Source organism: Patagioenas fasciata, chromosome 2 (genome assembly GCF_037038585.1).
Source record: "Patagioenas fasciata isolate bPatFas1 chromosome 2, bPatFas1.hap1, whole genome shotgun sequence".
NCBI lineage: Eukaryota > Metazoa > Chordata > Aves > Columbiformes > Columbidae > Patagioenas > Patagioenas fasciata.
The window spans coordinates 143309261-143334701 of record NC_092521.1 but is presented as its reverse complement, the minus strand read 5'-3'; the positions used below and the strand labels follow the sequence as shown (position 1 = coordinate 143334701).

General features: G+C 38.9%; 1 protein-coding gene across 1 annotated transcript in view; it reads left to right on the top strand.

The window, feature by feature from the left end:
- COL1A2 (collagen type I alpha 2 chain) overlaps positions 1 to 18771 on the top strand; it is a 39862-nt gene extending 21091 nt beyond the window's left edge. Inside the window, exons 26-52 of the mRNA XM_065829869.2 lie at positions 281 to 334; positions 940 to 993; positions 1120 to 1173; positions 1285 to 1338; positions 2116 to 2160; positions 3845 to 3943; positions 4667 to 4774; positions 5830 to 5883; positions 6441 to 6494; positions 7037 to 7090; positions 7199 to 7252; positions 7355 to 7462; positions 8425 to 8478; positions 8572 to 8625; positions 9557 to 9718; positions 11139 to 11246; positions 11674 to 11781; positions 13226 to 13279; positions 13380 to 13487; positions 13679 to 13732; positions 14099 to 14206; positions 14865 to 14918; positions 15052 to 15159; positions 15579 to 15825; positions 16229 to 16419; positions 17532 to 17774; positions 18347 to 18771. Coding sequence (XP_065685941.1) covers positions 281 to 334; positions 940 to 993; positions 1120 to 1173; positions 1285 to 1338; positions 2116 to 2160; positions 3845 to 3943; positions 4667 to 4774; positions 5830 to 5883; positions 6441 to 6494; positions 7037 to 7090; positions 7199 to 7252; positions 7355 to 7462; positions 8425 to 8478; positions 8572 to 8625; positions 9557 to 9718; positions 11139 to 11246; positions 11674 to 11781; positions 13226 to 13279; positions 13380 to 13487; positions 13679 to 13732; positions 14099 to 14206; positions 14865 to 14918; positions 15052 to 15159; positions 15579 to 15825; positions 16229 to 16419; positions 17532 to 17774; positions 18347 to 18493 — 2592 coding nt within the window. The 3' untranslated portion in view covers positions 18494 to 18771. The remainder of the gene's footprint in view (positions 1 to 280; positions 335 to 939; positions 994 to 1119; positions 1174 to 1284; positions 1339 to 2115; positions 2161 to 3844; positions 3944 to 4666; positions 4775 to 5829; positions 5884 to 6440; positions 6495 to 7036; positions 7091 to 7198; positions 7253 to 7354; positions 7463 to 8424; positions 8479 to 8571; positions 8626 to 9556; positions 9719 to 11138; positions 11247 to 11673; positions 11782 to 13225; positions 13280 to 13379; positions 13488 to 13678; positions 13733 to 14098; positions 14207 to 14864; positions 14919 to 15051; positions 15160 to 15578; positions 15826 to 16228; positions 16420 to 17531; positions 17775 to 18346) is intronic.
- The last annotated feature ends 6670 nt before the right edge of the window (positions 18772 to 25441 follow it).

Below are 25441 nucleotides of genomic sequence, written 5' to 3'. Positions count from 1 at the left end.
TGCAGACATATATAGTGTATTGCATAGGATGCTATGCAGAGTGTCATGAATTATGATCTCAAAAAATAAAGGAATTGAGTTTTGAAGAGACATTTTGTTTTGAGCTATACTTTCTAAGTGTATAAAATGGCAGATTACACTTGTGGGTGTTTTAGTTACAGTTAATGAAATATTACAATAAAACTTCTGTCAAGGAGAGTATCAGTCTCTGTTTAGTAGTTTAAACTAAATCTAATATGAAATCTTTGCTAATTTTTATATCTTTTTCTTTCAACTTCAGGGTGAACCTGGCAAACCTGGTGAAAGAGGCAATGTTGGTGTTGCTGGCCCACGGGTATGTGGATATGTTTTCTTTTTCAACCCCTAGAGAGAAAAACGTAGATTTTGAAAACCTCTATAATGAAATAGCATTGTCTTATGCAAGCATGGATAGATGATGAAATAGAAAAGCACCTGGGAATGCATTCACCTAGCTTCATGCCAGTGGGGACTATTCCTTAAGGGATAAATGAAAACTACCCTTCGTGGGTATTAATTGGGTAATTCATTATGCGGTATGAGCTTCCTATGAAGAGGAAGAAATAGCACACCCCATGCAAATTTTTTAGGACAGTGCATAGTTTCTAGTTTATCCTTCTTGTATTTAAGGGACCAAATAATTGGTCTATTGTGGGGAAAATGCTATCAGCAAGGTTCCTATAGTCTATAATTCCAAAAGAATTTTTCTTAAGGATGAATGTGCTGCAATAACGAAAACAGTCACCAGAATTAAAAATTGTAGGCATCTTTAGTACCCTTTGACAGTGAAGCTCTTACAAGTAATGGTTAAGTTCAAAATATGCAGTTGGAGACCTTTGGTTTTGACACAGAATCAATTTAGAGGGATATTATTCATAACGAATCAAAACTGATAACAGCTTTCTACTTGAACACATTTAGGGTGCTCCTGGTCCAGAGGGAAACAATGGTGCTCAGGGTCCTCCTGGAGTCACTGTAAGTAACATCCTCCTCACAGATCCAATTTGTGATTTATTTTTCATTACTGGGATTTCCCATTTTAAAATCCATTGTCCTGTATTCCTCCTTCCAAGTTAATCACTTGTTTGTCATGTCATCCAGGGCAACCAAGGTGGAAAGGGTGAACAAGGTCCTGCTGGCCCTCCTGGCTTCCAGGTAAGTAACTGCGTGCTCTGCTCAGTCTTATCTATGGTTTACAAAGTAGGAAATGCTTCTGCCTTAACTTGATTATTAAGAAGCATTGTATTCTTGTTTCTTTACGCCTAGGGTCTGCCAGGTCCCTCGGGTCCAGCTGGAGAAGCTGGTAAACCAGGCGAAAGGGTAAGTGACAGATACAGTACTCCACAAGTACAGGCAGGCATTGCATAAGCGTTATGTTTACAATTGCACATGTGGTGAAGCCTGTTGGGTCCATTTGCCAAAGCAAAGCAATCTGTGTTATATACAAAGTTTAACAGCTCCTTTTGTTGAAGCTAGCCACAAATGAAGAAGGTTTCTTGGAATTTCCAACATACTACTTATTTCAAAGTTTTGGTATGAAAATGAGCAAAGCAAATCATTAGATTTCCGGGCCTTAAGCAGCAATAAAATATGCCCCCCTCCAACAGACAAGTCAGTACATGAAAAATATTTTACTTCAAATTTCTTTTGAAGTCTTCAAAGTTCAGTCTAACCTGTATTACTCCAACTGTGTGCTTTTGCACATCAATTGATTTACAATGGCATACAACTGAGGTAGCTCAATGGTAATTCAGGCTCTAGGTTCTGTCCTGTTAAAGTGTGTGATATAATCTGCAAATGGCACATCCTATGTGTCATAACACCCTAAAGTTTATAGTTACATCCCTTTCTGTCCCTAGAGTTTACATTGCATGTACCTGAAAAATGAGCTTGGAATTTAATAGCTAACTCTTTCTTCAGATGAGAAACTATTATCTCAGGTGTGCTTTGAGATATTGTGCATTTTAGTCTGAAATTTTTCAATATGCTGCTTCAATTTGAGAAGCATTTCTATTTACTGCTAAGAAACAAAGCATAGTTTAAGCTAATGAGTTTGCTTCAGAAATAAGCTTTACCAATACATCTACTCTCTTTTAGGGTCTTCATGGTGAATTTGGTGTCCCTGGTCCTGCTGGCCCAAGAGTGAGTAACTCATCTGAAATTTAGTACGAACTGTCTTAATAATCTGTTCAATAATAATAGTAACTATACTTCCCACTTCACTTTATTCCTCCACTGTGAATAGATACCTGTACAGAGCTTTGTGTGGAGGCCATCCTGCCTGGCAGGAAAGTTCCATTTATGCAGAGCAATGAGTAGTTTATAAAATGCTTGATTAATGATTTGCTTTCCAAATCCCCTGATAAAGAGGTTGATATTTAAGCTCCTTCTAGTGCTTCTTCTTTTCTTCTGACTTCCAGCCTAAATGTATTCATGACAAATATTCCCATTCACTCTTATCAGTCATGTCAATCAGTTTAAATAGCACTTTTCCTCCCTATATTTAGTATCCTGAGGCTGCATTAATAACAATGTCCTCTTTAAACTTTCATATTGCTAATCTATCCAAGTTCCCTGTATCATTGTAGTAGCGTTTATCTGTGTCTAGCTTATCTTAAGCATCTTGTACCCAGACAGAGTGTATTTCATTCAGTACTCCAAATTAGGTTTTACTGACACTTTGTACAACAAAATTAACACTTCCTAAAAACACCTCACTGCTTGTGCCCGTCACATGTGCCTTTTTCATGTCTGCGTCATATCGTTGTCTACGGTATATCACCTTTCCACTTCTGTCATTTTCACCAGGTGAATCCCCCCATTTACAGCACAAATACTCATTTTTTGTACCTAAATAAATGGCCTGGTACTTTCCATTCCTGAATTTTGTGCTACTTCTACTGTGACAGCCCTTCATCCTTTTAACAAGAGCTTCCACCTTTGTGGTATCTGCATATTTCATAAATACCTTTCTTCCTTTTCTGCTTCTCTTGTCATTAACAAAATATATGTTAAAACAATGAAAAGATATATTAATTGGGGAACATCTGTACAACATAAGTTAGCATTCTGCATCATTGGCACGTTTCAGCAGTATGGTACTTCTCCCTGAGTCATTTTTCTGGCCACATTATAGTTCTCATTCAAACTCCTAGATTCTCCAACATAACTAAAAATCTCCAATATGCCTTATCAGATTATTCACTGATGTCCAGCTTGATCACACTGGGATAATTTGAGATGCCTTTAGTAAAACTGATATTTCTACCTTTGTTAGATCTATTGTGCATTTAAGCCCAGATCCTGGCTACCTCCGCTTCTCCAGATGACCTGTTTCAGAATTTATCCTTAAACATGTATAACATACAGGTCACATGAGTATGCTTTAGCCTTTTTTCTCCAATATTCACCAGGCATTTGCCACTGTAAAAATAATTGTTTGCCAATTACTGTGCCTCTAATTTCACTAGAATCTGTTATGTGGTCTCAAATTCATATAAGAAGCTCCATTTGACAATAGCATGCAAGACACTGTTACCAGAATGAGCACAGCAGCCAACATCCATGTTCAAGAAGTACCTGTACTTTAATTGTCAGGTGTTATGATGATGCAAGACTTAAGTACTAAACTTTGCTATGTTTTTGACAAAAGCTAGAGCCAATTCTTATGTCCAGTTTAGTTAATATCCACACAGTTCTAATACAGTTCTTAAAGGTTTGTTCAGCTAAAAATGTGTCGCATTGTCATTTCTATTGGTCAGTGCTCTTAAGCCTTTAAGCTACAGAACAATTCCAGGAAAAACTCAAATCAGACTGTCTCCTGTAGGGTGAACGTGGTCCTCCTGGTGAAAGTGGTGCTGTTGGTCCTGCTGGTCCCATTGGAAGCCGTGGTCCCTCTGGCCCACCAGGTCCTGATGGTAACAAGGTACGTCTTTTCCAGCTGCCATTGCCTCCCTGTGGAATTCCTGATGAAGTGAATCCAAAACTCTCTTTCCTGAGAGCAGAAGTGATTCCTAGTAACAGGTAGTTACCTATACACCATATATACCCACTGGGTCATTTCTTCACATAGTAAAGCTCCATTCCAGCTAGTCCACACCAATATTAAAGGTTTTAGTTTAGCACTATAGGCAACGGCAGGAGAACTGCGGTTTGGGATCATTTTGAATACAACTTGTCACCTGGATATACTATTGTTCTGTTTTAAGATAGGGCCCAATATTTTGGGCAAAATTCATGCTGACTTCTATTGAGACCCACCTTATAAACAGGAAGTTCTTGTGTCAATTAAGCAGTATTTTCCCCAAAACATAAGCACAATAATGAGCCATTATCTACCAGAATAATGTTGGCTCAATGCTAGTTGAATATGTGGCTTAGTTTTCAAGATATTTTGTGGGTAGTCTCTCCACAAAAGTTCAGTTTAGAATATGGGACACCCCAAAGCTCAGGAGCCCACAGAAGCAGTGTTCACATCTGGCACCTTCACTAGCTGAAAAAGTAAAAATAGAATATCTTAAGATGAAATGCTGCTACTTCACACTGTTTATAAGCAAGCAGAATGATGGTCAAAGTCGTAAAGACAAAATTTTGTTCAAAATTGTGTGAATGATTCGACCTGTCTTACATGATATGCTGTTGCTTGCAGGGTGAGCCTGGCAATGCTGGTCCTGCTGGTGGTCCTGGTCCTGCTGGCCCTGGTGGAATCCCAGGAGAGAGAGGTGTTGCTGGTGTTCCAGGAGGCAAGGGTGAAAAGGTAAGGTGGATGGTCTAACCTGCTTTGTTATGGCATGTACAGGTTGGGAGATGTTTGGATTTCATGAACTTAAAAAAAAATGCAGGTTACCTCCATGTGACTTATTTACTGTGAAACTGTATTACATGATGACTCATTAGTAGTGAATAAGTCAAGGGTTTGTTGGTCCAACGGACTGACTATTTTCTAAGGTTGTATTTTGATCTTTGCTCAATATTTGGAATTGGTTTAAGTGGCAGTTAGTGCTTCACAGGATTGGTTAACAATGAGCTTATCTTTACCACAGAAATACTAAAGCTGTCTTTGAGTACAGGCTTTATAGTAGGAGTGTGCCTACTAGTCACAAAGGACTGAGTCTCTGATCCAATCCTTGACTACTCCAGGTGCAGTGACTATGATATAAGTAAATCGGTTACAAAAATCAGCTGTCTATAAAACCAGAAAACATTTTAGCCAGTGTAAGCCTTTATATAAAGCTGTGAAATCTGGTTGCAAGCCCTGTTGCTACCTCTGCTTTATCTATAAAATTATCTATAAATCAATTTTTATCTTTTAATGTACATCTCATTCCATATTCTCTTCTGTTCATTATTTAAACTGTAAACTGAAATTTCTAGAATTGCTTTATTTGTTTTGACTAAAAAAATCCATAGTCATTTAGCATAAATGAAATTGTAAGGAAATTAAGATGAATGCTGTTTGCAACTTTTTATAAAACACTATGTACTAATATGCAGATTAATGCAGAAGAGTAGGATATATTAAAAAAGGAGATAGAGTGCAGGCCTGATTTCTTAATGCTAGTGATGGCCTGGATGTAACTTTTTGTTATACACAACATATGTCATTTTGTGATCACTCCTATGACATAATTGTTTTTAACAGTTCTTTTCCTGTTTTGAATAGAAAGTAAAACATGAATACCCAAAATAATTTTTACATGTGGTTATTTCTCAACCAAAAGCAAAGTGATTTTGAGGGGGGATTTACATTCATAATTTAGAATACATATATATATAAAAGAATGCTTTTTTCTTCCCCTCTGTGTATTCTAGGGTCCTCCAGGTCTGAGAGGTGATGCTGGTGCAACAGGAAGAGATGGTGCTCGTGTAAGTATCTTTTGGTTCTATTTGAGTTTACCTTGCTAAGCCTCAGAACTTGAGTGACTGAAAAGGATGTTCACGACATATCTCCCACTGCATTGCATTTTTTCTTATATCTGCTCACTTTTGATACAAATCAATATGATTTTTTGTCCTTTGTCCAGGGATGTTTGAATCTGGGGGGAGAGAAAAATGATAACTTCTCATGCACACAAGCAGAGAAACGACGTCAGTGGAGAGCCTTGTATGTTATAGACAGTTATTCAGTGTGACATTATCCTGTTTAACGCTATGGGCTCAGCCCAGACAGCTAATTTTAAAGGCAGCCTGCAAAGCCACACAAAATGATCATTAATTTGAGGTTTTAGCTGTTTGGTCCTAGGCTTTGTACTTTGGAAGGAAAACAGCTGAATAGACTTTGTTTTATAAAATCATGTGTCCTTTATATTGAAAACAGCTGGAAGAAAGTTGCACACCTGTCTCTGGGAGGAAAGAGAAAAAATATTAATAGTCACTCCTGCTTACATTTTGTTAGAAATGACGTCCTGTCTCTTGACCTATAGGGTCTCCCTGGTGCTATTGGTGCTCCTGGCCCCGCTGGTGGTGCTGGTGACCGGGTAAGTCTAGTCTTTGAATGAAAAAGTGTCTTGTTTGTTTATGCAGTTTACCTATGCATGGATATTTAAGATGAGGAGTTCTGTAAAAAACAGTTCCATCTTTCTAGTGTGCATGAGTTCTGCAAGTTTTTCAGATTAGGGGTGCAAGTGTTATTGGGACTGTAGAGCTATTCAGTGAAGTTTCCCATAGCACCCCAAACCTCTTCCTAAAAGGGCAGGAAAGAGATACACATCTACATGGCAGTGGGTTTTATGGGGAGAAGATTCTGATGTAGGCTTTGTCTGAATTCTTCCCAGCTGAGGCTAATCTCACAATCCTCCTCACACTGTGAGAAGAGCTTTTGATATGGTGATGAACAACCACACATTAGCTCAGAATGATTCTTTATCCTGTCTGAGTATTATTAGAAATTATAAATACAGGGTGAGTCAAAACAGAAGCATTTTCAGTAGCACTCTCTCCATTGCCAAATGGTCTGTACCACAAGATCACCCCTGTTTTGACTGCAGTGATGTCATAACGTTTTGGAAATCTGTTTTAGGGTGAAGCAGGTTCTGCTGGTCCTGCTGGTCCTGCTGGTGCACGTGGTATCCCTGTAAGTACCAATTCCTACCACTGTTCCTGTGTCAGAAACATGATATTGAGAAAGATACCCTTTTAAAGCCCATTCCAACTAGTCCTCTCTTCCTTGTCCTCTCTTTAGGGTGAGCGCGGTGAGCCTGGTCCCGTAGGTCCTAGTGGATTTGCTGGACCTCCTGTGAGTATTGTTTGTGCTGTCCTCCTATGGATGCCACACCATTGCTGTATTTTCTGTGCATGCTTTTCCAACTCCTTGCTCTATATGTTTTTCTGCCCATAGGGTGCAGCTGGTCAGCCTGGTGCTAAAGGCGAGCGTGGGCCTAAGGGACCTAAGGGTGAAAGTGGACCAACAGGTGCTATTGGCCCAATTGGTGCTTCTGGACCACCAGTAAGTGCACTGTCTCTGGTTCCTAACTCTGCTATACAAGCAATATGGTACCCTTGAATTTTGAAAAGATAATTAAAAAAAGAAACAAAACTTCAAACTAGGCTGTGAGGAAAGTCACCATAGTGATATTCACACATTATATAAACTTTGTCAATCTATTTATGTGGGCTCAGATTGTAAGTCTGGAACTGAAATGAAGAGAAAAAAAAATCAACTTGCCCTGAAGATAAGCAAAATCAGTATATCTTGGACCATTCAGGGGGTGATTGTGGGTAAGTTCTGAGCTGAGGATGATGGTATCTTCCTCTCAAAGACAGGACATTCTGTCACTTTCAGGCTTTCAGACCCAGTCATCCAAAAGCAAATGTGCAAATTTGTCTGTGCACTCACTTGCATGCAGGCTTTTCATGTGCTAACACCTTTCTAGCCCAAAGGTATATATTACTTCACATACATGCAGCGCATTACTGGGAAACTGGTTGAAATTATACAGAAAGTCATACCCTGGTATTTCAAGTACTGTAAAGTAGTGCAAGATAACATGGCTTGAGGTTCCTACTGTATCATTCTAATAGAGCAACACCAAATCCTTGCACTATATGGCTATTATTAGTCATACAGTGCAAACAGAGGACTCGCTGTTCTTTACTTTACTGTGTCTTTCACATTTTGGCTTTCAGATTTTCTTAGATGGACGTAACAGTTGCAAGGCAAATTCGTTTGAATTATAAATGCCTTAAGCAACTCTTCTCAGTCCTTACGATACTGATTTTAAATGTCTGTGAGAATTCACTACCCTAGTATCAGGACAGGAATTGTGGTTTTAGACCAAGTCCTGCTCCTGTTAAAAAAGCAAAATTTCCCTTAATTTCAATGAGAGTGAGATGGAGCCATTATTCTAGATAGGGAAGATTAACAGTGTTTGCTTGATTCATTCGTCTTTTTCAATCCTTCATACATAGGGTCCCGCTGGTGCTGCTGGTCCTGCTGGCCCTCGTGGTGATGCTGGTCCTCCTGTAAGTCTTCAGACTCTTGGCACTGACATTGTTGCTTTTTATAAAGTCATTGTTTCCTTTAAATCAAATCTTCTTTTTCACTTTTATTTTTAGGGCATGACTGGTTTCCCCGGTGCTGCTGGAAGAGTTGGTCCTCCTGGCCCTGCTGTAAGTAACTCGTGAAGAAGTTCTAATGGGAGATAAATCAGAAGTTGCACCAGTTAGAGATAATCCTCATTTGTGTTACATGAATGCTAATTCTAACTGCACTGAAATCACCTTAGGTCCTTAGAGGACTGAATGAGATAAGAAGTCTCTAAACTGTTTAAATTCCCAGAGTGGGAGTTATGCATTTAGTTTTTGGTTGGTTTTTTGTTTTTGTTTTTTTTTTTATAATCCACCAAGCATCCCTCTGCATCTTGAGGTGCCCAACATTTGTAAAAATCCGTGTTTCTTTTGCTTTTGTTCACTGTGAGTAACTGAGTAGCCATTGATTCTGAGTGGAATAAGAAAGTCATGTCCTATTTGAAAAAGAATGTTAAGGTTATCTTCTGTCCACGCTTTCTAAAGTATCTGCAGTTTCAGCTCCTGTCTCAAGTAGGGCAGCCTCTCGTTTTTAGGAATGTGAATCCTTGCGTCTTTATTTTTCAGCCAAAAATTCTAATCTCAAATTAACATTAGTAGTTTTCTTCTCAAAGGTGTTTCTGACCTTTACTAAAAGGCACTTATTTTGTTAGAAACCCTACATTTTAGTGTATTTTAAATCCCAGTATCCAAAACTAATAATCCTGTTGAATTTGAAGAGGTTTTTCTGATAGATCTTGTAGTTATATTAATGTCTTCTGAGCCAAATCATTACTTTCCTGCCAAATTTTGCCACTTTTACCTGTGCTGAGTAAAGAAAAAAATCTCAGTCCAGTAATTCTACTGATTACACCTATCTACTGACAACAAAAGCAACAGAAGCTGCTGCTTCAAAACAGCTGATAACCTGTTTATTGCAAAGCACGATTTTTGTAGTGTTTATAAAATGAAACTTATCTCTGCTCTCCCACTAAATGGGTCTATATTGTAATGATATATTCATACTCAATCCTAGGGCATCACTGGTCCCCCTGGTCCTCCTGGCCCAGCTGGTAAAGATGGTGCTAGAGGTCTACGTGGTGATGTTGGTCCAGTTGGCCGTACTGGTGAACAAGGTATCGCTGGCCCACCTGGTTTCGCTGGTGAGAAAGGTCCCGCTGGAGAGGCTGGTGCTGCTGTAAGTTACTGAGCATGGTATCTCATTAAAAATGTTTTTCTTCATATAAATACTATGGCTTCTAAGATACTTTGAGAATCTGTGAAGAGCTTTCCACTTTTATCCTGAGATTTAGCAAAGCTTTTAAGTAGAAGCTCCACTGAGACTCAAGCAATTGTTTATAGACATGTTTGACAAATATACCAGAGGAAGTGAACCTGATCTCAGGGTCAGGTTTTTACCTTTTTTTTCTTTTTCTTTTTCTTATGGTGAATTGCATCTTTCTCTGCAAGTAGCCCATGTGAAAGCAAAAGGCTAACTGCAGAAGAAATTGCTACTTAGTCTGAGAACGGGAAGCAGAGTCTCCTGCTTTGAAATTGAGCATTATGGATGGAAAAAGAAGGAACATGTGAACATTCATTTAGAACAATCTCTATTCATTTCTGCATCAGAAACACTAATTTGAGGGGATCACAAGGTCAAAGTTGTCTGGCCCCTGGGTGGCTTAGAATTATGCAAATAAATTAATTAATGTTGAGTGCCTTTAAGCTTGCACATCCAGAATTACTGAAATTTTTAAAATCAGACATATTTCTGTCTTATGGATGTATGTATTTGTGTGAAATAACACTCTGTCTTTCTCAAAAAATTATACAAATTTCTTCTGTGATCTGCAGAAGTTGCAGCTAAGAATGAAATCTTCAGTGTCATTGTCAGACATCTACATTAAAATTTTGAAAGTGGCAATTGAAAATTTCCCCTTTAATGTCCAGTATAAAGCAATACATTTTCTAATTTTTATTTTCTAATTTAATTTGAGTTGTGAAAAATGTAATTGAACTAGTAGGTCTGACCATAAATTAGGATAATAATTTTGGGTAATCTGTCAGGATGATTACTTATGCCAAGTTTACCGCCATGTATGCTCAAATTTCAAGGAAATGGAAAAGTCACTTGACTAGACAACCTTTACCTTTCAAATGGTCAATAGAGAGCTCTAAGGGTTGTTTGGAGATGTCAGATACCACCTAAGAGATCTTCTAAGGCTGTCTCAGGATCAGTCTAAGATGGTCAGTCTCTTTGCTATGGAATCCCCTCACACAGTCATCCTCTCCGCACTTAACACCCCAATTTTTATGCACCACCCACTGTTATTGAATGGGATGGGAAAAAACGTGTATAGTGTTGTTCTTAAACAGCATTTTTACTGGAAAACAGTTGTGAGGGGAGTATAACCAGCTTTACGTTCTTACAGTTATTTAGCTTTGTAGTTTAAAGTCATACGGCTCGGTTGCAGTTTCTAGGATCTAGCGTTAACACACATTGAGATCCTTGAAAAGCAGTTGATACTGTTGTAGAGCAAATCAAATGAGAAATGTGAAGTGCCATAAAAATTTTCTTTTTCTCTTTTAATATAAATAGTATTCTCTTCATGTCATAGGGTCCTCCTGGTGCCCCAGGTCCTCAAGGTATTCTTGGTGCTCCTGGTATCCTTGGGCTGCCTGGCTCTCGGGGAGAACGTGGTCTTCCAGGGATCTCTGGAGCAACAGTGAGTATATGGCTAGTTAACTCATTTAAACAGACAGATGTAGAGAAAAAAGTTGAGGTCTCCTCTTAAGGGAAACCAAGGAAAAGGAGATATGGAATCTGCTGTTTCCATTGCTGCTGCAAACAGAGGATATGGACCTCACAGACTTAGAGCGGTAGAAGGAATGATTGCTTGCTGCAGACAAACAAGACTTGTGTCTGCAGGTGAGCATATTTTTGAATGGAATCAGAGGTTTCTGATAGAAGAGGTAGAACGTTTAGAATGAAGATAATATTTGGTATAGATATGTTTCTTGTGTCATGGATCTGTTTCATTTCCAAAATTGATTGCAGAAAAACGTTTCTCTTAGATATAGGCCAAAAGTTCTGTAAGACTGATTGTGTTGTATTATAATGTCACATTTTGTTATCACTGTTCCTGTATTTAGGGTGAACCTGGTCCTCTGGGTGTTGCTGGTCCTCCTGGTGCCCGTGGTCCCTCTGGTCCTGTGGGTTCTCCTGGTCCAAATGGTGCTCCTGGTGAAGCTGGTCGTGATGTAAGCTACGTCTTATTTCCTCTTCAGGATTGCTTTCTTCTATTCTGAGCCAAAGACAGACAGAACAAGCAGATGCGACTGGAGGTTATTCTGCTAGGAATATATGAGGAAAGCTTGTTAGCAGCAAATTTTCATAAGCATCATATTAGATGCAATATACATATCTTTCAGGGAAGTATAGAAACTGCAGCCAGTTGAGGGATCTCATGATTTGTGGCATTAAAGACAAAGTGTTATTTAACTTTAGGCCCACTCAGAAGGTATATGAAACACATTGCACAAAATGTTGGAATTCAGTTACTGGACATGCGCAACACTCAGCACTACTTTGGAGCTCTAACAAAACGGATACACTTTAACATTGTGGCTCAACTAGATAATGTTTCCCAATGTGCATTCTGTCACCACAAAATGTGAAGTGTATTTGTAGGCTAAAAAAATGATGGAACAAACTCAGGCCTGTGTGGTCGGTTCTGCTGAACAGCAGAGATCAGTGCAGGTGAAGATCTGAGTCCTGTGCAGAAGGGGGAATGTGGGAACACTGGAGTGGAACAAACTGCTCCCTCTGCTGCCCTGCCTTATGGGTCATTACTTGCAGGACAGGGTCCTGATCGCAGTTCTACACAGAGCAGCAAATAAACTTACCCATCCAATTTAACCATCCAAGTTAGTAGTTCACCTTGAAGAAAGTTATCCATACAGTGGTTATACATTACTTACACTATAAGAACAGTTAAAGTGTTAACATGTTATCTTGTCTCCTGTAAGGATAACTATATAAAGCTTTCTCTGGACCTTATCAGAAAAACTTATTTGATAACCTGAAGTATTGTTAACAAAGGACTCCTGCGAGTCCTGAAACTCACAGGATTTCAAAGAGATCAGAGAAAATTAATTTTATTTTAGAAGTATTAAAGAGAAATAAAATTTATCTTCCATGAGAATTTTCTGGAAAAAAAAAAGCTTTGCTAGCGTACACAGTGAAACAGTTGAAGTGAAATAAACATTCACAAATGAAGTCATTTAAGCTTGTGAAGTACCACACCAAATAATTTAGCTTCACTACTGTGTAAGTCCTTTTCTCGCCACTGGCATTTTTCATCTAACAAGTAAGTTTCACTTTTAGAAGAGTGCAAACTGTATGAAGACCACTATTGTCTTGACCTTTTCACTCAGAGAAATATAGCAAAATTGAGTAATTTTCTTCTTGTACTGAACTTGCAAAGACCTAAAAGGCCATCTTATTTTTCTGAGACCACTTAGTATATATATATATAGGGGATTTGAGAGTGGCATCTATAAGGAACATTTTTTTATTGTCAAAATTTATGCTATCCCATCTCAATGTCTTCTTATTCTCATTGGGAGCAATTAGACTGACACACAGTTCCATGTGAGATGAAGGTTGATGGAATTTAATGCTTTTTTCATGGTATTTTAACAGGGCAACCCTGGAAATGATGGTCCTCCAGGCCGTGATGGTGCTCCTGGCTTCAAGGTAACTTGTTATTTTATTTCGTAATCATGAAAGAAATACTCCAGTATGTGTAAGTCAGTAGTAACACACCATCTGTCCCTTTCTACTCCTTTGTTCCCAGGGAGAGCGTGGAGCTCCTGGTAGCCCTGGTCCCAGTGGTGCACTGGGTGCTCCTGGTCCTCATGGCCAAGTTGGTCCTGCTGGAAAGCCTGGAAACCGTGGTGAACCTGTAAGTTGATAAGACCTTAATTTTTTTTATTAACACAGCACTAACATTTGTCCATCATATATACACATTATACCTCAAGTCCCTACAATACATGGATAATTACTTTGCTTTCTGCAAAGATGTGTTGAGCATGGAATCTTTCTTAGGTATAATATACAGCAGTGACAAGCATTTTTCTATTCCTGTTTCAGGGTCCTGCTGGTGTTGTGGGTCCTGCTGGTGCTTTTGGTCCAAGAGGTCTTGCTGTAAGTCTGATTTCTAAATACAATACCACATTGACACAAGAAGAGAAAACATGCTTTATTAATAAGGACTCATGACTGTGCTTGAGATATGGGTCCAAAAAAGTAGTGTTTAAGGAGCTGGAAATATTTATAGACCTAGAATTAAGATGAGTGTCCTCTTGTATGGGAGCAATCCTGAAGCTTTTGAGATTGACACTCTTCCTGGGTATGTTAACACTCTGTGTGTGTGTGTATATATATATATATATGTATAACAGGAGCAACCTATGGCATAATGTAGAATGCTCATGCTTAATTCTTGCTTTGACAGTGGTACATACTTGAAGCCTTCTATTTTATTTCTCATACACCTATATCGCTTCCTAGGGCCCACAAGGTCCACGTGGTGAGAAAGGTCTACCTGGTGATAAGGGTCCAAGAGGTCTGCCTGGCTTGAAGGGACACAATGGATTGCAGGGTCTTCCTGGTCTTGCTGTAAGTAAATGATTTTCAGTATTTTCAATATAAAGAGCAAAAAAAGGAAATAAGGTCACCCTAGTGTGCAACTACATATGCACAACCCAGCAGGTTGATACCACTTACTGCATTCTGTATAATCTTTCAAAGGCCATGAGATTCTCTTTAACACTCAACTGTCTTCAGACAAAATGATGAGTTTTCATATTGCCATTGATAGTTGGCTTTAGAACTGTGAGTAGCATTAGTTGTCCTGAAACTCAACTGCATTTGGCCTGCACAGAGCTCAAAAAGCTCTGCCTTTTTAAAAATATTATTTCTTATTTTGGCCATAAATTGTAAAGCTTTGTGTTAAAGAGTAACAGAAGTAACATGTAGATTTTCTTCTTTTTAAATTCTGGTATCCCCTTTAGGAATTCTGACGTTTGTTTTTAAGTCTTCTCTGAAAATCTGAAGAAACATTATAGAGACTTTTATAGGTATTCTCTTGAATGCCTCTTTATGTTCTCTCTCCTCCCTCCCAAAAACCGACATTTTATACCCCAACTCTGCTAATGAATGTCATTAGCCCTAGATTCTCATTCTCTGAGCCCAAATATCTCCCCCATGAATCATGCTAATACAAATATGTGCCACTGCATCTTTTTAATGACTATCCATGTATCTTTCCCAATAGGGCCAACATGGTGATCAAGGTCCTCCTGGTAATATCGGCCCTGCTGGCCCAAGGGTATGTGAATTTAAGAACATATACAAATAACTCTCCCATTCCTTTTGTGCAATATATACATACACTCCTGTTTATATGAATCTCTATTCGTAGTGTTTTCTACTGTCATTAAACTGTTTGAGTTTCCTTTTAGGGTCCACCTGGTCCTTCTGGTCCTCCTGGTAAAGATGGTCGCAATGGTCTCCCTGGACCTATTGGCCCTGCTGGTGCGCGTGGCTCTCATGGTAGCCAAGGCCCTGCTGTGAGTATAACTTATTGTTGTTAATTGAATAAACATATTTATGTCACAGTTAGAAGACAATTATTTCAAAACCTCAGCAGTTTAGGAAAATATTTATTTATTAAATTAAAAAATAATTCCAAATGTCTGTTGGTATTTAGCATTAAACATTCCCCTGATAGGCCTAAACCTGAAATCCTTGTTCATTCCTTATGGCCAGAGAGCAAATACACAAAGAAGATGTGGTAGTCCTATGCTGTGCATCTTCTACTGCTTGAGGCCCATAGTAGTCACCACAGGGTGGGTCCATATGTGCTGCCTCAGATTGGAGCTCAGGATGCTAGGGGTTAAGTAGGAATATGCATTTGTGGAAGCATTTAGTTGAGAGAACCATATCTGTAATAGAATGCTGCTTGTCTTTTGCTTTTGAAAAATTTTAGGGTCCTCCTGGTCCTCCTGGTCCCCCTGGTCCCCCTGGTCCAAATGGTGGTGGATATGAAGTTGGCTATGATGCAGAATACTACCGGGCTGATCAGCCTTCTCTCAGACCCAAGGATTATGAAGTTGATGCCACTCTGAAAACTTTGAACAACCAAATTGAAACCCTGCTGACTCCAGAAGGCTCCAGAAAGAACCCAGCTCGCACCTGCCGTGACCTAAGACTTAGCCACCCAGAATGGAGCAACGGTATGTTAGTGCCAGATGTTTGCCCCTGCTGGCTCAGGGAGCAGTTCCCTTTCTTTGATGAATGGTATCCTTGGCCACCCAGTGAAAATACTAAATGACCAATTAATTTCTCTCTGCCTCCACTGAAAATAGATGTAAGGACATTCTGAAAAGTTCTTTATAGCCATTGTTGCAAAATTATTGCAATAATTTTCCAAAATAATACAAAAATACTTAACTCAGCTTTCGGATATAATTCCTTATACATTAACAATCTAAAATACATATCCCAGTTATCACCTTAGTATTGTACCTAGTTGTGATATTTCTGACCTCTGAGTTCCTATATAAATATAGGAATATAAACTGAACACAAATGTTAGGCTGAGTGAACTATTGTTCGCATCTCTGTCCTCAATCGCAGGCTTCTACTGGATTGACCCTAACCAAGGCTGCTCTTCGGATGCCATTAGAGCATACTGTGACTTTGCCACTGGTGCGACTTGCATCCATGCCAATCCCGACAATATTCCTGCTAAGAACTGGTATGTCAACAAGAATCCCAAGGACAAGAAGCATGTGTGGTTTGGTGAAACTATCAATGGTGGCACCCAGGTAAGTGATTTATGGGAGGATGATTATTTCCTACAGCGCTGTCTGAAGAATTCCCAATTCACAGGCTCTCAGCAAGCAAACACATAAACTCTCCTAGAGGAGAAATATGAAAAAGGGAACTACCTTTTATCTCAAGGGAACAGAGCTCCAGTTCTGGTTAGGATCACAATTTGCTAGAAGGATTTCTCAGTATTGTTCTAATTTTTATTGGTGACTGCAAACGATCAATTCCATATGACTAATGGCTATCGCCAAGGGAAGCCTGGACTGAAACATGGTGTATTAGTATAAAGACAGCCCAGAAACTGTCTGAAAAAGTAAGAAAAATATCTTTGCTTCTTGTTTTAAGTGAGATTTTTTACATATGACACTGTTCCTGGAAAGATATTTATATTACACACCACAGACCCTGAGTGTATGCCACCGTAACCTTCAGAATTACCGGTGTAATTAGAAGCGAGAAATGAACGTACTGGCACATTAGACACTGTACTAGCCAACTGCAAATATATAGCTTCTGTACATCTAAGGAGATGTAATTACATAATTCTTAAATGAAATTGAGTTGATGTTGTGATGAAATCACAGTGTCCAAGATCTATAGTAAAAGAACATAAGGCTGATGACACTGGCTCAGAACAAGGGTCCAGGGTAGTCTGGCATCCTGTTTTTTACAGTGGCTAAAAGTAGATCCTGTAAAAGAATATAAGAATGAAGTAAATATTTGTAACATCCACAGACACTATTCTATTAAACTAAAAAAAAAAAAAAAGATTTGGGGGTTTTCTTGAGACAGGCATTGTTTCTGTCTATCTACGCAAACAATAGATTTCCTTGAACTTGTGTGATCTTGTCTTAGACTCCACATAAACTGTTAACACCCCATCTTGGAACCAATTTCTACAATTTAATTGACTACATCCAGTCATGTCTGGTTTTCAACCTACCTCCTACTAGTTTTATTTGATGCTCTTTAGTTGCAATAGACAAGTGAGCACAGACTTATGTGATTATTTTTTCTCCTGTTCCTAGAACAAATATCACATACTTCCACTACAAACATCCACCATTCCCCAGCAATACAACTGACCGGGTTCCTTTCTGTTTTCCAGTTTGAATACAATGATGAAGGAGTCACCTCAAAGGATATGGCCACCCAACTTGCCTTCATGCGTCTGCTGGCCAACCACGCCTCCCAGAACATCACCTACCACTGCAAGAACAGCATTGCCTACATGGATGAGGAAACTGGCAATCTTAAAAAGGCTGTTATACTGCAGGGATCCAATGATGTTGAGCTACGAGCTGAAGGCAACAGCAGATTCACTTTCAGTGTTCTCGAGGATGGCTGCTCTGTAAGTAACGCAGAAACCATGGGCAGCATGATTGCCCATGCTTAAGCACATGATGAGGAACAGAGTTTCAGAATTAGATTCTCAGTCAGACCAGCAAAATTTTATGCAATGAAGATAAATAGCTTACAAAACAAACTATGCCAGATCTTTAACAAGTGGGAAGGAGTGGAGTACAAACAAAGCCACCTTCTGCTGTGCAGTGTGGCAAGGAAAAAGAAAAAGCTTTTCAGAGGGACCAGACCCAGATCCTGTGTAAGCTGAAGACTGATGACAAGCTATGGGAGGGAGAGGATCTTTAAGTCCTGAAAAACTCAGGCAGGGTTCTCTGAGGATTTAACGTCAGTGTGAATAATATGGTAGTTCATGTAAAGCATCACACATATGACTTCAGAAGATTAATGTAAATATTTTCTCTGTATCAGAGATCTAAATAATTGGACATGGGTATCTGACTTGCAAACAATGTTCAGCAAAATTAGTGTGAAATTCTTTCAAAAATTATCCATTCAGGTGAAACAATTCTCAGTACTATGAACAATGCAATAACAATTGTAATGAATCTTCTCTTGCAGAAAAAGAACAATAAGTGGGGCAAAACAATTATTGAATACAGAACAAATAAACCATCTCGCTTGCCCATCCTTGACATTGCACCTTTGGATATTGGCGGCGTTGACCAAGAATTTGGTGTGGACATTGGCCCAGTCTGTTTCAAATGAATGAACTAAAATTAACTTAAAGCCTCTCCCAAATTATTCTCTTGTCATTTCTTTTTATAATGAAAGCTGACTCCTTCCATTTCTTCTGTTCATCTACTTGCTTAAACTCTGGGCGAAAGAGAAGGAGAAGAATTGATTGGAGCATTGTGCAATGAAATTTAATACAGCCCCAAAAGGACTTGGAAGTCTTTCAGGATTTAACACCTTGCTTTGGGAAATGTCAACCTTTGTAAAGAAAAAAAAAAAATAAACAAAATAAAAAATCATGAAAGTTTGCACCACTTGTGGCCTTTGAATATCTTCCACAGAGGAAGTTTAAAACCACAACTTACAAAGGTTTAAACTACCTCATACACTAAGTCAAGTGTGATCCACATCTTTTGTAGGTACTTCTCCATATGATCCGAGGTACTTTCAGTTCCACTCAAAAATACAGTGGTGCTAATTATTATTACAGAGTATCTTTCCAATACTTGAACTTTGATGGTGCTAGTAGCATTTAAAGTATCACTTCTCTGTTTCTTTGAAGTCTGTCTCAAAACTCAGAATGTCCTGTCTCACCCGCAGCTTAAGCATGTGGATCAATTTTCCTCATCTTTGTCTTCTTCCTCCAAAATCAGGTGCTCCTGCTTTCAAATTTCATTTCCATCTTCTACAATGGGTAAAAAAAGAAAATCATTTCTCTAAAAAAGAAAGAAAATGTATTTTGTATATGTGAGATGTTTAAATAAATTGTGAAAAAAAAAAATGAAATAAAGCATGTCCAGTGTTCCAAAAGAAGCTATTCAATGAGTTAAGTTGCTTGCTTAGATGCCTTGGCAGATATTCATACCTAGAATTTACAATACGTTTGCATTACTGCAACTATCTTAGCCCATTGCTGTAAAATATTTTCGTAGAGCATTCAAAGTGTGCCTACAACTGTCTTATAGGTGTGATTGTCTATTCGACTCTTTTATTTCAACAACACCTTTTGAAAAGTCCACAAGAAACTCAGTTAACTCCGTGCTTATAGTATGAGAAGTTCGAAAGTAGAAATAATTCCTTCCTTTTTTCCAAATGCTAAACAGGATTAATGGCCAAAAGAAGGAAAATGAGGCTTCATCTTACACTTGAAGACAGAAAGCTCCTTAGTGTTAAGAGAATTGTGCTGTGTGCTTTCAAGATGATATGCAGAAGTCCATACAAGAAACCTCTAAACTTAGTTGTCTTGTTAGGGAGATCAGCGTTTGTTAGGCTCTTACCATTCATTCAGTTCTGTGTGAGACACAGAGCTATCTACTATTGCTAATGTTATAATTCACTGTTACAAAAAACACACCACAAGAAGTAAAGACTGTTCTTCTCTGAGGCCTTTATAAGAGACTGCTGTCATACAGTGCTTTTCTGAAAACCCTAAACGAACCGTAATTCCAACAGCCATGTTTTTGGAATAGGGAAGGCACTCAGGAGAACACACAAAGGACCATGAGGACAAGAGCAAAAGCAGGTAAGGTGAGAGGTGAGAGAGACTTCATCAGCAGGAACCCCCAAAGGGAAGCATGAAGAAAATATCCAGGAGAAGATCCCTATCACCTGGAGAAAGCACGATTCCAAAGGTTAGTGGCTGAGAGTCTGAAGGCACCTCCAAACAGTGCAAGGAGGAATAAGCTTCTAAAGTAAATTTTTACTTCTTGCTTGCAATTAATTGGTTAATGGAAGATGGGCAAATATCAAAATAGGGCCCTACGTGTAGCTGCTATGTGCCCACAGCTGTGTGCTGAATTAACAGAAGGGGAATTGCTGTGATAAAATAACAGCCTATTTTTTCTTGAGTAAAACATACTGCAGGTAAATGCCTGCATTGATTCATTGGACCATGATGATTCGTAAAGTGTTAGTATTTCAGTCATTGTCTTGGTATGTCAAAATATATTTTTTATTGTTGTTCTAAAAAGAAAATAGTTAAATGCTTTAACATGGCAAGAGTGTCTCTTCTCACATAGATTATCTATGCACCAGGAAGTTCCTACAAGGACTGAAAAGATAAAATAACACCCTTCAGTCCATGTAATCCACTAGGATGTATGCAAAGGTTATTGCTAGGACTAGGAGGTGGATTTGCTGCCTGGGAAGGAAAACAAAACAAAACAAAACCACAACACATTTAAATTAACACTTGAGGTTTAGCAAGGAAACTACAAAAGGCAAATCCTGTCTCTTTTGTCATCTTCTGATTTCTGCTTTGCTCTCCATGATCTTTTCCACAGCACGTCCTGCCAGGCACAGAACACTTCCTTTCTACCAGCTCATTGCTAACATCCAAATTCTGCTGTGTTTTCACACCTTCGCCACAGAAGTGTACTCATTTGGAAATTAAAGCTGAAAAAATACATAGCACCTACCTCTCAACTTCTATCCTCATTAGCATCAGGAAGATATTCAGTTTGGCCTGCACGTTTTGAGCTCATCAGAACTTAGCGTCCAATCAAACGTTTTGCTTATGCTGTGCACAATATTGAAGAAACTGTCTTTCCTCTCAAAAACCATAGCTGAAAATCAGTGAGATGAACTGCAGGCAGCACAGGGAGCCTTCATATTGTCAAATTTCAGGAATATAAAATGATAAGTAAACTTCCGGTAAAGTGAAATTAATCATTTTTGGGAGCGGTCTGCCTCTCTGTAAGGATTATCTCTGGAGCATTTAACTAGAAGCAGGTACATATCAGCAGTAATGCAACTAGACTGTTAACATACATCAGCTAAAACAGTAGGGTTAAAATAGGTTAAAGTTTGCATTCAGAACAAGAGAGAAACCTGGAAGGAAAGGAAAATAGCTGGGGTAAGTAAGCGAAAGATAAATTGCTGGAGAAGATGCATGAGGCTTACTAAAAAGTCTGTAGAAGTGTTTGAAGTGCCTCTGTGCATATGAACTGGGCTTCCTACATAGTCCTCTTGACATCTGAATTTTACTAGTTGTGATGGGCAACAGCTCTTCAGGTTGGTTTGCACTTTTATAAGCATGTTATGTCCCTGTGCACAAGACCCTCCCAGTCAGCCTGTGATCTCAGCATGCAGGAGAATCATTCAGATAAACAGGAATCAAACAAAACAGCAGTTGCCAGGGGGTGATTAATTAATTCAGTCTCCCCTTTCCTTTCTCCTCCTGAGCGTAGCTTGCTCTCCTGGGCCCAGTGTCAGGCTGGCAGATGCTGCTTCCCATTCCCACAGGCTCAGCTGGCAGTACGTTGGCTCCCTGTAGCATGTGCTTTTGCATGAATATGGCAGAAGTACGTAAAAAACAGAGGTGATGTGTACATGTTAAATTCAAGCAAGGCAGAGCAAAAAGAAACTTCCAAACCTGGAAAGCTGTTGCAGAAGGGACAGTTGTGACTGCGCAGGCTGCTTCACTGGGAAGAGAATCATGAGCCATTGATCACCATCATGAAGATCTCTGTTCATCAGTTTAAAACATAAATTCTGTGCTAAAGACTGCAAATAGACAGATTTCCTTTAATATAAGTCATGGACTAAGCGACATTAAGAGGCTGCAGCTTTTGACATGACTTGATGAGTTCTGCTGTTGTGCTTAGTGGTTTCAGACAGGATCTCCTAGAAGCTGCACCTACCCGATGCAGTGTTTTACGGTATTAGAATAATGTATACTAATTTCAAACAATGAGAGAATAGCAAGTTCAAGTGAAGAAATTCTTAGATATGCTATGAGAAGAAATCTCAAATTCATCTGGCTTTATGAAGGCTTCATTCTGATCTCATTGAAATACCACTAATTTTCTGTATTGCTCCCCTATAAACCCCAGATGCAAAATGAATGAAATCTATGGTGCATAAACAAAGATCTTCCACAGAAATTACTATATTTTCATAATCTTTGGCTGAAGTAAATTTGTCCTTTCCTGGAAAACAGGTGGTTGAATACAGGTGTTACATGAGCAAAATTTCCTAAACATGATTCCATGCTTGAGTATACTCTCCAAGTACTCAGGAAATTATGGTTCTCATTAAGCCAAGTATAATTATCAAAAGAAACAAATACAACATTTGAATGCCATTTTGAACACAAGCATTTGAAATATATATAATTCATTCCAATAATTATTGTCAACATCATCTTTAAAACACTTACATCTTTTATTTTCTCTTATTGCTTTCAGGCTTCCAAAACTGATTATTTGCGTGAAATGAAACAAGTTTTCTGAAGTGTCAACTCTTAACACCCTTAGTGAAACAGCCGGGCAGGTCTCCACCATTTCCACGCACATAGTGCACCACCTATTGACTTAGACACTAATTACCAGCCCCTAAAGCGTGTTGGGTGGTTTGGTTTGTTTGGTTTTTTTTTCGTGAATTCACTGTCATGGTTACTATCCAAATCTTTTGCTCATGGCCAAGAATATTGCAAGGACTATTTCTGCAAAATAACAGCATCACAACTGATCCTAAAAATATATTATCTTATCAGAAGAACACCCATCCAAAGCAGAAAAGCTCCTGGCAGCAAACTGCAGTCTCAGGGTAGAAAAGACTCAAGACAATAGTAATTTAGTCTTTCAGTTGTCATGTTCTATGAATCTGAAATGGTAGATGCAAATTCATCTGATTAATAGCTCCCCAATGAAGCAAATCTTGCTTAAGATGCTGTCTGTAACTCGCCTGTCTGTCTCCTGCAACTACCTCTGTGCAAAGATACTGTTGTTAAATGGGCTTCTGTCCTTTTACATATACAGTGCTTTTGGTAGTGATCTGGAACAGGTCAAAACAAAAATAATTTAATTTACAGAGGAACTGCAGAGTTGGGGTCCTCCTGTTCCACAGGACTGTTATGAAGTTTATAAGGACACAGGTGGCAGAAAGAAAATTCAAGATGGCATCTCACAGCATCTCTTTCTTCTTCTCTGTCTTCCTAGACACAAGGAAGAAATTTTTTAGAATGAGGGTGGTAAAATACTGGAACAGGTTGCCCAGAGAGGTGGTAGATGCCCAGAAACATTCAAGGCCAGGCTGGACGGGGCTCTGAGCAACCTGATCTAGTTGAAGATGTCCCTGCTCATTGCAGGGGGGTTGGACTGAATGACCTTTGAAGGTCCCTTCCAGCCAAGCTATTCTATGATTCCTGACGAACTGATAGATGATTACTCAGCTCCCAGAGTCATGGCCTCAGACTTTGAGCATACTCTGTGTTTTGGACAAAAGCAATCCGTTTACACTGGACTCACTCTACACTATTTCATTTTATCTTAACCCAGTGCGAGGTTTCAATGTTTTCCTCCTATTGTCTGCCTGCATTTCTGGAAAGGTTAAAAGTTATTTTTTGCAAGGCAAAGACAGCCTTGTCCTGAGGCATAAGTGGAAGCCATTAATAACTGCACCCACACTTGGGTAAACTGTTCATGACCCACTAAATTAGCCTCCAGACTTCACAGTGAGATTTGGATATCAGCAATTATGCTTTTTACACAAATATATATACAGGGTTAACATGATGTTCATAATGGGGAAAAATGGTAGCAGACCAGTTTGAGGTGAGAATGGGTTTGGTTGCCCTCTCATCACTGATGGAGGAAGGCAACATAACATGAAGAATAATTGCATTGATTCCTATTGACCTCTTCATCTGTTTCTTAACATGGTTACAAAGTTTAATAGATATTTCAGTTAAACTCATAGCCTCTTACTATCTGAATCTCAGAAATTTATGGCGGCATGATCTTCTAAAAAATAACAATTTTAAGCTGGTTATCTGAACGATCTGGATCTGGCGTGTTGAGAAACAATTGTGATCGGTTTTCCATTTTCAAATTACTTTGCACTCTTCTGCCACAGAGGGCACAGAGCCATATTCTGAAAACCAGGAGGTGTTTTGAAGACCGGTGCCTTACTTGTATAGCGGATACAGCCCGTCAAAGCCAACAGACAAGGCCAAAGATTTCTTCTGGTTTTATTAGCTGCTCTTTTGCATCTAGATCAAGGCCAGCATTTTTTCTTGGCCATTGGATCACCTCTTTACCAGCTACTTGTCTGCTTCCTGCTCCCAAGTCGATAATATGTTAGAGTTTTTGCCTTCAGTTTTGAAAACAGCATTTTGATTTCCTCTTTCCTAATATTTAGATTCTTATGCTCCAACACTACAGAAAGGAAGACATTTCAAAGAGATCAAATTATTGCATGTTCCATGAAAACAGGCAGATGGACAGTGGAGAGAGAGCCCTGTCCTTTTTCCCTGATGCACGAAATTACAAGAAGAGAGCTGCTGAAGGATATAGGCTTCAGTGTGGCCACTGCATATGGATTTGTCCTGGTTTTAGGCTTTAAAAAATGTCATATTGTTTGTCAAGCCTCCCAGTACAAGTGTTTTTAAAGCATAAGCAAAAACATCACATCAAAGACATAGATCCATATGCCTATCATTAGAGCAATTATTACAGTGTACCATGCACAGGAGATTTAAAGCTAGAAGCAAACAATATCAGCTGTCCTGCAGATTCCAGCTCCCCAGGCTTTTACACAAAATTTCTGGAAATGGCACAACTTCTCAGCTTTCTACTAGTTCTGAAACAGCAAATTTTCATGAAACCTGAGGTGCATAGTAGCCCGTGTTGATATTTCGCGTATAAATGTTTATATTTCAACACCATAAAATTACATAAACCCATTAGAGATCGCAGCAGACCAACAACCTATATAGACAAACAGATATGACAGAACACTCCGTAATATTCTGTTTAAATTAAACTATTTCCATGTAATTTCATCTTTAAATAATGACCCCTGGAAAGATTTTAGTCTGATGAATCCTTGCTGCTACTTCAGCAAAGTAGTGTTTTAGAAGCCTGAGGCTAACAGAGAATTTGTTTTCCAAAGTTTCATAGAATGGTTTGGTTTGGAAGGGACCTTTAAGGCCACATAGTTCCAAACCCCCTGCCACGGGCAGAGTGAAAGGGGAGAAGC